Source organism: Muscardinus avellanarius, assembly GCF_963383645.1.
Source record: "Muscardinus avellanarius genome assembly, chromosome: 1".
Lineage (NCBI taxonomy): Eukaryota > Metazoa > Chordata > Mammalia > Rodentia > Gliridae > Muscardinus > Muscardinus avellanarius.
This window is the reverse complement of record NC_137786.1, coordinates 176,304,178-176,318,934: the sequence shown is the minus strand read 5'-3', so window position 1 is coordinate 176,318,934 and position 14,757 is coordinate 176,304,178. Positions and strand designations below refer to the sequence as shown.

General features: G+C 50.0%; 1 protein-coding gene across 1 annotated transcript in view; it reads left to right on the top strand.

The window, feature by feature from the left end:
• Window positions 1-5,834, top strand: part of CHRDL2 (chordin like 2) — a gene marked incomplete at both ends in the record, with an annotated part of 33,274 nt that extends 27,440 nt beyond the window's left edge. The window contains 3 exons of the mRNA XM_080689316.1: window positions 174-228; window positions 5,014-5,106; window positions 5,744-5,834. Of these exons, the coding sequence (XP_080545442.1) occupies window positions 174-228; window positions 5,014-5,106; window positions 5,744-5,834 (239 nt within the window). The remainder of the gene's footprint in view (window positions 1-173; window positions 229-5,013; window positions 5,107-5,743) is intronic.
• Window positions 5,835-14,757: the final 8,923 nt, after the last annotated feature.

Genomic DNA, 14,757 nt, shown 5'->3' with positions numbered 1-14,757 from the left:
CCCCTGCTGGGTTTGGCTGCGGGAGTGAGGGCGGGGGTGGGAGAGGGAGAGGGAATGATAAGAACCTGATGATGTTAAGACAACCAATATGTTTGTAAAGTGTTTCCACATTCACTATCTCGTTTGATCCTCAACGAGCCTGAGAGTTAGGTATTATTATCCCCATTTTACAGATGAGGAAACTGAGGCTCAGAGAGGTGAAGTGCCTGGCCCCAGGCCACACAGCCAGTAAGTGGTGGACGGGAGCTAGAGCCCATGTCTGTGCGGCAGATGCAGCTCTTCCCCTGCTCTCCTCTGCCCCCTGTCGTAGGAGGAACGGATGAAGAAAGTGGAGCTGTGCAGCCCGGAGAAGAGAAGACCCAGGGCCGAGACTGCTGGCTTCATGGCTCTGAAGGGCTGCCCCAGGCAGGGGAACAGCTGTGTTCTGAGTGACCACGAGGGTCACCGCACAAGCGCAAGGGGCTTTGGCATCAGGCAGACCTGGCTTCAAATTCCACCTCTGCCGCCTGGAATTCTGGCTCTGCTCTTCCTTAACCTTGGGCTGTCACTTGACCTCTCTGGGCCTCAGTTTCCTCTCCTGTTCGTTGGGGAAAGAGGGGTTTTGGAGGCTTAAATGAAAATGACACGTAGTAGGTGCTAAAAATGTCAGTTTCCTCCTCCCACCCTTTGGGTTGGTTAGGACTGCAGCAAGCAGATTTCTGATCCATAAGAGGAGAAACCTCCTCATACTCAGAGCCACCCCACAGTGGAAGGGAGGGAGCCGGCGCCACCCGGGGAAGTGCAAGCCAGGGCTGGGTGGGGAGAGCCGAGGGGTAGACCCAGTGACTCCAGGGACCACTAGCATTGTTTTGAGCAGTAAGAATACTGGTCTAAACCAGCAGGCGTGGTGGCAGGTGTCTGTGATCCCAGTATTTAGGAAGCTGAAACAGGAGGATTATAGGGTTCGTGGCCTGCCTTGGCAACTTAGTGAAACCCTGTTTTCAAATAAAAAATAAAATAGGTCTGGGGTTGTAGGTCAGAGGTAAGTGCCCCTGGGTTCCATCTCCAGTACCATTAAAAAAAAGAGAGAGAGAGAGTATTGGTCCAGCCAGGCACAGTGGTGCACGCCTATAATCCCAGTACTTTGGAAGGGGCCTCAGCAATTTAGCAAGGCTCTCAGCAAAAGAGACCTGGTCTCCAAATAAAAATAAATTAGGGCTGGGCGTGTAGGTCAGAGGTAGAATGTCCCTGGGTACAATCCCCAGTACCACCAAAAAGAAAAAAAAAAAAAAGAGTACGGGTCTAGCCTGTAATTCCAGTACTGAGAAAGGAGACTGATATAGGAGGATCACAGTTTTTTTTTTTTTTTTTTTTTTTTTGTGGTACTACAGATAGAACCCAGGGGCATTCTACCTCTGAGCTACACTTCCAGCCCAATTTTTAACTTTTTATTTGAAACAAGGTCTCACTGAGTTGCAAACGACCTCCCTAAGTAGCTGAGGCTGGCCATGAACCGCGATCCTCCTCCCAGCCTCCCGAATGCTGGGATTACAAGCGGGTGCCACCACGCCTGGCTCAGGATGGCAGGTTTTAAGCCAGCCTCAGCAGTTTAGTGAGGCTCTCAGCAACTTAGTGAAACCTGGTTTCCAAATAAAAACCAGGGTCTGGGGGTGTTACTTGGTAGTAAAATGCCTCTGGGTTCAATCCCTGGCAATACACACACACACACACACACACACACACACACACACACACACACACAGTAGAGTACTGGTCCCTGGGCTGGTGCTGGCTGCGACCTCAGAAAGTACCCCAGCCTTGGTTCTTAGAAACCCAGGGCTTAGTGACCCAGGGGCAGCAGCTGTGGACGGGAGCTGAGCTGGTCAGAGAAGGCTGTGCAGAGATGGGACTCCACCGTTTAGAGAGCAGAGAGGGCTGCTGTAGCGGGATGGCCGTGGTAGCCTCAGAGTCTGGCTGCAAAGCCCTCGCCCACGTGCCCGCACCCTGTCACCAGTGTGGAGCAGCCCCTGCGTGTAATGTGCCCCAAGTAATCCTCATAAGAAACCTAAGGGTGGATATTAACGCCCCATGTGGTAGGTAAGAAAACTGAGACTGAGAGATCAAATGATTTGCTCCAAATCATACAGTTTAAACAACAAGATAAGGATTTAAACCCAGGTCTTCTGACTGTCCCCAGTGCCACCTCCATGCAGGTGACCCTGTGCTTTTAGGGAGGGGCCTGGGGGAGGCCAAGGAGCGTCAGCATGGCCACAGCAGGGAGAGCTCATCACCACCTGGCGCAGCAGAAAAGAAACGAGGTGTGAGAGGTCCTACACTTCACGGTGCCAGGCCGGCCCTGCATGAGTAGCCGCTCCCCACCCAAACAGCCTCCTCCTTTCTGCCCCACCCCGTCCTTGGGAATCAAAATGAACCTTCTCAAGGCTGTCTTCAGTGGACACCAGTCCCTGTGTCCTCACTCAGAGGAGCAGAGATAGAGTGAGCAGGTGGTCGCTGATAGCCATGCTAGGGAGGTCCCCATGGCCTGGCCAGCTCCAGGCCCTAGCTCCAAGCAGAGCTGGCCCACAGTTAAGGACCTTTGTGATTCTGGAGTCTCTGGGTAGGAAAGGCTTCAGGGGTCTCAATTCCAAGCCCTGTCTAGGTAAGGAGTGTATCCTACAGCCTCCTGAGGGTCTCTGATCCTTTCTACACCCATCCATCCAGCCCCTGCCCCCAGCAGGGGACTCACTCCCAACACTGGGAATCTTCACAAGGAGCTGAATCTGTCCTCTTTTCCTGGAACTTAACTCCCAGAGCCAGCTCTGCCTGTGGGCAAACAGGTCCCGGCTACCCTCGCACCTGGCAGGGCCTTTCAAAGGGCCAGAGGCATGGCCACCCCCCTTCAGGCTAGCTCTCCATTCCAGGCCTCCAAGCCCAGTCCTGCCCACTATACCTCATAGACTAGTGTGGGCATCTCCCTTCCCCTGTCACCTCCTCTCCATCTCTGTGCCAGGGAACATGCGGTGTGGGCCTCTTCCCATCTCCCTGCTTACACACTGATGTACCCCCTTTGGGAGCTCTGGCCTGCTCCTCTGCATCTGATCTGGGTATATCCTGATTCCCAAAATCTGACCTGGGTATATCCTGATTCCCAAAACCTAGTTCCAGGACCAGTGCTTCCCATTCCCCCTGGATAGGGCCCCACGCTGATTCCCACAGCACATTTGGTTCTTGGTTTTCTTGAAGACAGCGCTGGCCTGGTGGGGCCTCGCTGGTTGCATCTGTTCTTTCTGGCCAGAGGCCTTGGTGAGTAACAGCTGGTGCGGCCTCACAGCCCACATGCTCAGGGCCTCGGTGCCATGCACAGTGCACTGGCCAGCACCCCACGAGATGCAAGCATGGGGAAGGCAGCCATCACCTCCTTCTCAGCACCCTGTCTAGCCTGGGTACACAAGATGTGTCCATCCATCCATCCAGCAGGGATCCATCAAGAAATTCACTCATTCTATGTGCCCAGTGTGGACCAAGCTCAGGACCCATTCCACTAGGAGTTTCTCTGCGGGGGGAGATGGGAATGGACATAATGGTAGTGCCTTAGAAATGGGGATGATGATAAACAGAAGCCCAGTGCTGTGAGTGTCCCAGGGAGGAAGTCATAGCTGCTCAGGGTGGACTAGGGGAGACTCCGGCAGAGGCCGGGCAGGGTGTGGGCTCACTCGGTAACAGTAGAAGTAGAGGCCGAGTGGAAGGTGTTCCAGCAGAGGGGCTGGCGCTTGTAAATCCCTTCAGGGCACCTTAAGTGTTCAGTCTGAACTGGACCGCAGGCAGGGCATTACAACTCCCAGGTGGTTTTCTTTTTTTTTCTTTTCTCTTTTTTTTATATCTGAGTAAGCACAGCTAATGATTTTTTTTTTTAACTGCAGACATTAGCAGAATTTCTTTTCTTTACTTTCTTTTTTTTTTTTTTGTGGTACTGGGGATGGAACCCTTCTACCTCCGGGCTATACTCCCAGACCTATTTTATATTTTATTTGGAAACAGGGTCTCTTAAGCCAGCGAGGCTGGCTTCAAACCTGCGCGATCCTCCTATCTCAGCCTCCCAACAGCTATTGATTTTTATTGTATGCTCTATGCCCAGAGAAAAGCTTGATATGGTGCAGCCACCAGCCTTCCCTCCCTCCTAGCACTGTGGCCAGGTGAGCAGGTGTACTGGTGACAGGAGCAGGGTCAGAAGCAAAAAGAGGCTGAAGGATGTGGGCTTTGGAGGGATACTGAGCCCAGAGATGTTCCTCCTCTGAGCTACATCCCCAGCACGGTTTTATTTTTTATTTTGAAATAGGGTCTTGCTGAATTGCTGAGGGGCTCACTAAGCTGCGAGGCTGGCCTTGAACCTGAGATCCTCTTGTCTCAGCCTCCTCCCAAATGCTGGGATTAGAGGTGTGCACCCCCATGCCTGGCTGGGATGTGGACTTTATTGTGGAGGTGATGGGGAGGTTAGGGAAGGGGCTTGGCAGGGTAACAGGCACACTCCAAATGATCACCATTAAAATGACAGTTTAGAGAGCCCGGCGTGGTGGCTCATGCTTGTAATCCCAGTACTTGGGAGGCTGAGACAGGAAGATGGCAGGTTCACTTAGTGAGACCCTCAGTAATTTAGTGAGACACTGTTTCAAAATAAGGAATAAAAAAATAGGGCTGGGGGTATAGCTTGGAGGTAGAATCTTCTGGGTTTAATCCCCAATAACAAACACACACACACACACACACACACACACACACACACACACACACACACACGATTACGGTTTAGAAGGTGAAAGGGCTTAGGACTCTAGTGTAGAGACCCAGATAAGACAGTGGGAGCCTGAGCCAGGGTGGCGCCGTTGGGCTAGAATTGATCTAGAACACTTAGGATTATTCTGCAGGACTTGGTGTCTGACCAGAATGGGGACACGGGATGGAGGTGGCCAGTCTGTTCTCAGTCACCGTGTCTCACGGGTCCCTGTGTTTCTGCTGTGCCTTTGTCTCTGCCCTCAGGAATCTTCCACCTAATTCAGATCAAGAAGATCAGGAAGCAAGACTTCCAGAAAGAGGCTCAGCACTTCCGGCTGCTCCCCAGCACCCAACAAGGTAGGACCTGGGCTGAGGAACGGGGCCTGGAGGAGAGCAGGGACCGAGGCAGGGCCTCTGGGGGAGTTCCCAGGCTGCTGGTGCCAGGAGGAGGGGCTGTCAGGGGCCATCGTGGGCCACAGACGTCAGTTCCCAGCACAGGAATCCCGTGGGCGGCCAGGCCAGAGATTTCCCAACTCAGAGCAGGAGAGGGAAGACGCAGCAGAGCTGGCTGGCTTTGGTCTTGAGTTAGGGGGATACAGGGCTGTAGGGAGAGGTCTGAACCCCAAACCCTACTGCTGCCCACTCCCTTCCTCCTGGAACATTTCCCACAGAAACCCTCCTGACCACCTTCTTTGGTTCCCTTCATTTGCTCGGCACTACTTTTAGGAAGATGGACCCAGGTGGGGCTTTGGGTAGGGAAGGGCAGGTCACAGGTGGGAGTGTTACCAACAGGAGTCAGGAAGCCAGCCTTGTCCCAAATGCAAGCTGTTTGAAGGCTGCGTCATGGACCAGAACTGTATGATGGGAGTCTTCACTTCCATCCTCCAAGGCCGGGCCAGGCCGCCCTCCTGCCCTGAGCGTTCCCACATCCAGGCCCCACCGCCATGGACTCACACATGTGCCCCTCTGCTCTCTTCTGCCTCCCTCTGTACAGGTCACTGGAACATCTTTCTAGCCCAGACTCCAGAGCTGAAGGTCACAGCCAGTCCAGACAAAGAGACCAAGACCTTATAACAAAGACCTAAACAGTTGCAGATATGAGCTTTATCATCTTTGTTATTATATATTAATAAATAAGAAGTGTATCACGCTCTTAACCCTGTCTGCTACATTTAATCCTATCGGACCCTGTGAGGTAGGTGCAGTTGTACCTATTCTACAGGGCTGGAAAGAGACCAGGAGCAGCAGGTAGGAGCTCCAGGCCGTAGGTCAGCGGGGTCAGGGATATTTCTGCAGCCTCTCAGCCCAGGCGCTCATGTGTCTCCTGCCCTGTGCTGCGGCTGTCCCCAAGCTCCAAGCTCCTGCCCTTCTGGACACCTTCCCCTCTCTCCCTCCACTGGGTAGCACAGAGCTTAAGAAAGGGCGCTGACTCTAGTTAGCCAGGGATGTTGAACGGAGCCTCAGACACTCTCCCGGGAGCCGTGGATGTTATCAGCCACTTCATGGTGAGGAGAGAAAGTGGGTTTGAGGAGGACCAGGAGCAGCGGTTTGCCTGAGGCCACAGTGGTGGAATTGGAAGCCAGGCCTCCTGCTCCAGGCAGGCGCTCCTTCCCCAGTCACACACTAGAGGGGTGTGAGCAGCCCCGACCGCCACCTCACAGGAGTCCCTGGGCTTCGCAGACAGCCTGCCAACTTGGCGCTGTGGTCAGATGGCCTCACCTTCATCATCAAAGACAAACCAATAATTTATCCTGCTCCTCCTTCCTGGAGGGGAGGGACTACCATATGTACAAGTCCTTGTGATTTCAAAGATCTTCTAAGGCTCATGATTTCACTTAAAGCGAATAGTGTAGAATGTACTCATATTTCCCAAAGAAGAGATAGGAGGGGCTCCGGAAAGGCAGATGCCTTTCCCCAAAGCCTTGCAGTGAGCTCAAGAACACAGGACCAGAGCCCAGGCCTCCCCTGACTCCTGGGGCTCAGCGACCTGCAGCCACAGCTCCCACCACACCCTGAGAAGGCCTAACAGGAACCCACTGTGAGCTGGACCTTGCAGTCACTGAGATAGCCGTGTCTCCAGTCTAGGTTTCCTGAGGTCCAGGGAGTCTAGTGCCACATTCACAGAGCAGGGGCGGGTGTCAGGCTTCTTCAAGTTCCCTTTGCCAGCTCCAGGGGTTGGGGGGCCCTGGTTTGAGACTCTGAGGGTTTGAAGGACATGGCCAGAATTTCCCCGTCATCCTTTGAGTCAAGACATCTGCCCATTTCCCTCCCATCTCTACCTGTCCCTCCTAAAGAAGCCTCGCCAGCTCAGCCCAGCTGGTTCACACAGGGGCCTCACCTGCAGCTCGGGGAGGGGGTGAGTTCTGAGCCCCCTATGTTTAAAGCAGCACAGGGATCCGAAGGCCTGGTCGTTCACGTGGTGAACTCCCATCACCCTTCAAACCAGCTTGGAAGTCTCCTAGTGACAGCCCTACCTGTTTGCCCCTGCTCCAGGGCCCTCCCCTCCACTGGAGGCTGGGTTCAGCAATCAGAGGTGGCTCCAGGGCCCCAGGACAGGGGTGAATTTTCTGGTACACTCATCCTGATCTTGCGGGCCCAATTGCCATCCTGGTTTTTTTGATGGGCTTATTCAAAGCCCACAATGTGCATCCCAAAACCTGTTCCACCACAGGGGGTGGGGACATGTTCAACACATCAACCCCTCCTCGTTCTGGTCCAGACCTTTTTGATGCGTGAACACAAGGCTCGCCATGTGAATCTAAGCAGCTCCACCATGGTTCCCCTCCTTGCCTGGTTGGCGTCTTCTCCTTCCATGGAACATTTTCTGAACATTTTCTGGGGTAGGCCTTATCTAGACCCCTGACCCAGAGCAAGGAGACAAACTGCCCTTCCTGTCCTGAGGAAGCCCCAGGTCTTGCAGAGGAGATGAAAGAAAGGCCTTGTAACACCTGAGTGTTGGTGATGGTGACAGGGGCTGTGGGGAGCGCAGCCCCCAGCCCAGACTGAGAACGCTTAAGTAGGCTCTGAGGGATGGGCAGGAGGTAGGAAGAGAGGTCGAGGGACAGAGGGAGGAGGGCTGGTGATGACATAGGAAAAGAAGATTTTGTAGAAGATGAAAAATAGCAGATGATGGGGGGATTACAAATAGCTTGCTGTCACTAGACAATAATTCAAGGCAATGGCAAAGGGCCGCCTGTCAGCTGAGAGCCTGCGGCTCCATCCCAAGGGTGGAGGGGGGTCCAGGGTGACGTCCAGGGCTGCGGTCAGATCTGTGGCTGAGACAGCTGGCTCTCCCTGCTGTGAAGAGTGGCCTGGTGGAACAAGGCTAGGACCAGGCAGGGGCCTGTGGTGGGAATTCATGTGCCAGATGCCACAGTAGGAGAGAGGCCACGGGGACGGCAGAGTGGATGATGGAGAGGGAGGGATCTGTGCAAGCAAGGAGGCTCACCTGGTGAGTCCTCATCTGAGAGGAGGACTCAGAGGTTCACCTGGGCAGATCTGGAGTCTCAGGAGATAGCCATAGCCCTCTGTACATATTAGAGGTCAGGAGAGAAGGCTGAACTAGAGAGGGGGAGCTGGGAGTTACTGGCTTCCAGGTGGTGACTAACACCAGGAGAGGGGGACCTTAGCCTGGGAGAGACTGCAGAGTAGAGAAGGGGACCAGGTCATAGTCTAGAACATCAACAAGGGACACGAGGAGAGGCCCAAGGGAAGGCAGGCGTCATACTGGCTGAGAGGTCTGATAGGTGAGGCCTGAACAATGAGGCTCCAGCAACCATGACGACTGGCAATGTCATGATTGTTGAGCAGTTGCTGGGTTCGTGGGGGCTAAGTTAGTTTCTGGGGAGTGAGGAAACAGACATCTTTTTAAAAAACTGGCAATAAGCTAGACATGGCGGGGTATGCCTGTAATATTAGTACTTGGGAGGCTAAAACAAGAGGATGGCAGGTTGGAGGCCAGCCTCAGCAACTTAGCAAGACCTAGATTCAAAATAACAAAGTATGGATGGGGTGTAGCTTGGTGGTAGAGTGCCCCTGGGTCCAATCCCCAGTACAAAACACACACACGCGCGCGTGCACACACACGCACACACACACACACACACAAATACGGAGAGTGGCTGGCTGTGCATGTGGAATGGAAGAGGGGATTGGGATGGGAAAGATTCCAGCCAGACTGAGTTCAGAGACAAACTAAAACCTATTCTTCTTTGGCTACCAACTCTGTGTGACCCTGGCTCATCTCCCACCATGATGATGATGATGAGGGGTGGTCTCCAGCCCTCCCCTCCCGAGGCTCCCCATGAGTCCACTGCCCTACCTGATGGCCAGTGACATCTCCCAAATGCCTGGCCACTAGTGAACAAAGCATGTGCAAATCTGTGGTCTCACCTGATCCCTAGGACAACTCAGTGCGGTGGGGATCGCTAACCATGTTCTAGAGATAAGGAAATAAAAGCTCAGGAGAGGATGAGACCAACCAAGGTCACACAATAGTCAGCGGAGGAGCTGGCTGCCAACTGAGGTCTGTGACGCTGTATCCTATGGATCCCAGAGTGCTGGAGGGGCCGGGCCCTGGGCTGGGGCAGGTGCAGGAGACCTGGGCCCCAGCCTCCATTCTCCTTGCTCTTCCAGGTAGTTCCTGGTCCCCAAACTGGACTATCCAGTCCCGGCCTCCAGGTTTCCTGGAGATGCTTCCTCCTCCTCTTCCTCTAGCAGCTGTGAAGCCACGTCCTCCAGTCCCCCCAAGAACACAGGGCTCGGGGAAATGGCAGCATTTCTGAGAAACAGGACGTGGCCTGTGGTTTGGAGCTGGCCTGGGGGTGAGGGAAGGCCTGGGGCCTTGCCGGGGACAATGGCATCTCTCTCTAGGGCTGGCTAAGCAACCTTCTTCCCTTACCCTGGTCCCTGGAAGACGGTCCTGGCGCTCTCCTCCTTGAGTCAGTTCATGGAAAATGAGTAGGAGCCGCTGTAGGAGGTTGGTGGAGGCTGGGTGGGGCATGGGTTTCTATGTACAGGCATTTCTACGCATATGGACGTTTTCTCAGGTCCTTTAGAATTACAATGTGGATCTCTGGACTCCAGGTCTAGACGGGTTTGGTGAACACATATCTGCTTTCTCTCCCCAGTCCCATCTGTCTCCCCTCTGGCACAGATCAGAGATCGAGCAGTAAATGGGAGTTGGGGCTGTGATGGGGACCCTCAGGTTGACTCTGGCATTTGGGCCTCCCCTGCCTCCTGGTAGTCAGGCCAAGGACGAGGAGCTCCACCTGCTCACCAGCACCTCTTCTCTCCACTCTTCCTCTCACAGTAAGTCTTGCCTATCAGCCTAGAATGACCTTCCAAAAACAGATCTGCCCATGTCTCTCGCTCATTAAGGCCTTCTTTCCATGACTTTCCACTGCCCTCAGGATGACGGCAAAGCTCCCGTTCCTAAGCCTTCTTGATCTGTCTCCTGTTGCCTCTTCAACCCAATCCCCTGACCTTATCTCCTAGCAGCCCGCAGGGGCCAGTGTGCTGTATCAGCTGACCATGTTGGGATGGGTCTGGGATCCAGGAAGACCTGATCACAGACACCATCAGGATGTTGTCTCTCCCTCAACTCTGTTGTGCCCGATTATCTGTGTTTTCTTTCCCATCAACTCTTTCTAGAAGCATACAACACACCATCCACAGTTCCGCATCATCCTAACTCGCAAGGGGCTCGGGTACGAAGGCCTTCCCTCTCGATTCCAACAGGAAGGCTGTGGGGAGGGACTTTTCCACACTGGGTGACACAGAAGCAATCTTGACTGGTCAAGGATGAGGTGCTATCATCATATGATTGGAGTGGGGACAAGAAATGCCCTGAACCAGGGCATGTGCAAATACATGTTCCCAGGCTGCTACCAGTATAACTTTGGACCATCTCTTGGACCTGTGTCTTTTCTTCAATACATTTTTTTTTTGTACTAAAGATGGAACCCAGGGGCATTCTACCTTTGAGCTACACCCTCAGTCCTATTTTTTTTTTTTTTTTTTTTGGTGGTACTGGGGTTCCTGGAAACCCTTCTACCTCCAGGCTACACTCCCAGAACTATTTTATATTTCTATTTGGAAACAGGGTCTCTTAAGCCAGCTAGGCTGGCTTTGAACCTGCACGATTCTCCTGTCTGCCTCCCAAGCACAGGGATTACAAGTGTGTGCCACCATGCCCTGCCTACTTTTTTATTCTTTATTTTGAAACAGGGTCTCACTAAATTGCAAAGGGCCTCACTAAGTAGCTGAGGCTGTCTTCAAACTGTGATCCTCCTAACTCAGCCTCCCAAATGCTGGGATTACAAGGGTGCCCACCACGCCCAGCTCTTCTATACTTTTTACATGTGGTTCCCTCTTTCTAGGATGCTTTTCCCTATTGTTTCAGTCATTAGTCTCACTGTTGTAATCCAAAACACCTGGCCATACAATGTAGAGAAAGGAGATTTATTTGCTCACAGTTCTGGAGATTTCAGGAGTTCAGTCCATGTCCATGTAAAGTCTGAGGAGCTCAAGGCATGGTGGCAGGAGCTGAGAGTAGGAGAGAGTGACATCATGGGGTCAGGAGCAAGAGAGAGAAGAGGATGCAGGCCACAGCACAGTCCTCCAAGACTATACCCCAATGACCCGCCTCCTCTAGCCACACCTTACCTGCCTAGGTTACCACCTAATACATCCATTACAATGAATATATCCACTGATAAGATGACAACCCTCATGATTTAATAATATCAGCTCTGAACATCAATACATGAGCTCTCTCAGGAACTATTTGATATATAACCATAACAACCATTTTTTTCTTTCTTTTTTTTTAATTTGTTTGTGGCACTGTGTGCACCCTGGGGCGTTCTACCTCTAATCTGCATCCCCAGCCCTATTTTACTTTACTTTACTTTTATTTTATTATGACTTTTTGTGATACTGGGGGTGGAACCCAGGGGCTTTTATATCTCCAGGCTATACTCCCTGACCTAGTGTATATTTTATTTGGAAACAGGGTGTCACTAAGTTTCTAAGAGCCTCCCTATGTTGCTGAGGCTGGCTTTGAACCTGTGCAATCCTCCTGTCTCAGCCTCCCAAATGCTGGGATTACAAGCATGCACCACCATGCCCAGCTACTTTTATTTTGAAACAGGGTCTCACTAAGCTGTGAAGGGCCTTACTAAATTGTTGAAGATGGCCTCGAACCAATGATCCTCCTGTCTTAACCTCCTGAGTACTGGGATTACAAGCATGTGCCACCACACCTGACCACATAGTACCCTTTTTCTGCCCATACTATTTCAGTTTATCCTTCAAGGCCTACTCAGAGAAGTCCTGCCTGGTGGTCCTGCTGCCTAGCATTGTAGGCCCTTCTGTAATGGAATTTACTCTCTGTAAATTCAATTGAAAGAACCTGATGATGAGCCTTTCTCCCACTGGACAGTAGGCACCTTGCACAAGAGACCAGTGTCATCTCTACATGCTCATCCCTAGTCCACAGGAAACATTCCATATACACTGACTGGAGAAGAAATGAAGGAAGAATAGCAGTGATGGTGGAGGCGATGACAGAGAGGTGCACTGAATGATGGCGTAGCAGGGGCTCAAGAAGTAGTGTTGGGCCGGGCGTGGTGCTGCACCCTTGTAATCCCAGTACTTGGGAGGCTGAGATGCGAGGATCGCAGATCTGTGGGCAGCCTGAGCTTCTTAGTGAGGCCTCCCCCAATTTAGTGAGACCCTGTTTCAAAATAAAGAGTTAAAAATAGGGCTGGGGGTGTAGCTCGGAGGTAGAATGTCCCTAGGTTTAATCTCCAGTACCACACACACACAAAGAAGTAGTGTTGGGCCTTGAATCACCACCTCTGCCCACATTTGCAGGGCCCATGCAAGAATACAAATGGAGCTTAGATACTATATCTGAAATGTTTAAAACTTTTAAGTCTAACCAACATGCTCTTACACATGCTCTATCTTCCTATTTTGACAGTGTAACTCCTTTTTTTTTGGCACTGGCGATTGAATCAAGGGACACTCTACCTCCTAGCTACACCTCCCCTTTTACCCATCCCCAGCCATTTTATTTATTTATTTTTATTGTAAAACAGCGTCTACTAAATTCTTAAGGCTGGTCTCAAACCTGTGATTTTCCTGTCCCAGCCTCTCAAGTACTGGGACTATAGGCGTGTGTCACTATGCCCAGCGACAAGTATAATTTCTTTTTTTTTGGGGGGGGTGCATTGTAATTTTATATCATAATGTGGTACAGAATGTTAAAAAAAATACATGTACACAACTCTTGTTGCCACCAGCTCCCCCCACACACACACACTGCAAGTCTTTGAAATTGTCATTGGCAATTTTGTGCATGTTCATAGAATGATTTCTCCTATTGCATTCTTTATGATTTTGTCCCATCCTCCCTTCCCTAATCACCCTTAGTCACTCCCCTGGAGTCTCTGCTCATCTATCTGATGCTGCCCAAATTTCCAAATATTTCTCTGGCTTCCACATACAAGAGAGAACATACATCCACTTGTTCTTTGGGACTGGGTGTACTTATTATAATATTCTTTAGTTCTGTCCATTTCCCCACAAATGGTCTAATTTTGTTCTTTATGGCTGAGTAAAATGCCACTGTATGTATAGACCAAAGTTGTGTGATCCATTCATGCATTGATGGACATCTAGTCTGGCTTCAGAATTTAGTTATTATAAATTGTGCTGCTGTGAACATAGATGTGCACCTATGATGATAATATTCTGATTTCACATCCTTTGGGGAGATGCCCAGGAGCTCTTTCACTGGGTCATATGGTAGTTTCATTCCTAATCTTCTGAGAAACCTCTGCACTGATTTCCAGAGCAGTTATACTAGTTTGCAGTGCCACCAACAGTGTAATAGGGTTCCGGTTTCCCCACATCCTCGCCAGTATTTATTATTTTTTGTGTTCTTGATGATTGCCGTCCTAGCCGGAGTGACATGGAATCCCAGTGTAGTTATAATTTGCATTTCCCTGGTTGCTAAAGATGATGAATAGTTTTTCAGATATTTGTCAGCCATTTGCATTTCTTTTTTTTTTTGTGCTTCCCATTTTATTTATTTATTTTTTTTATTGGTGCACTGTATTCATACATCATAGTAGGATACATACTTTTGTAGACATACATGCACACTTTTCCCAGTCAGCCCCCACCCAATCCCCACCCCATTCTCTCCCTATCCCTCCCTCCCATGCTTGGCTTAGTAGTTGACATCTAGTATTATGGCAATTTATCTAAAATTAAAAATGATAATCTCACATAACAGTTTCATTTGTCTGATACCAAGCTTTTGATGACTTAAAGATAACATTTCAATATTTCTTTTTGCTTTCTTTCTTACCAGAGAATATTTTTTTCTATTTTTTAGGTGAAACTATCATATATTTATATATTTATTTTTCCGAAAAAAATCTATCCTAATATGGAATATGGACTCTAGGTACCCAAAATGATCTTGAAAAAGAACAAAGCTAGAAGATATATATTTTCTGATTTCAAACCATATAAAGCTACAGTAATTGAAACAGTGTAGTACTATTCTAAAGGCAGATATATAAACCATTGGAGTTAAATAAAAGCCTAGAGTTAAATTCTTCCCTATATTGTCAAGTTATTTTTGACAAGGTTTCCATGAACATTTGGTGGTGGAAATCTTTTAACTAAATATTGTTAAAAAATAATAATTACATGGAAAAGAATAAAATTGGACCCTTACCTAATCCCATATACAAATATTAACTCAAAATAGATAAAAGACCTAAATATAAATCTTAAGACTATAAACTTTTAGAAGAAAATCTGGGTCATTAAACCTCACAACATTGAAATTGGCAGTGATTTCTTGGTTATGATTTCAATGGCACAGGCAACAGAGGAGTATACAAACTCCCTAAAAAATAAAAAAAAATATTGTATATCCAAAGACAATGTAAACAGAGTTAACAGTTACTAATAGAATGGGATAAA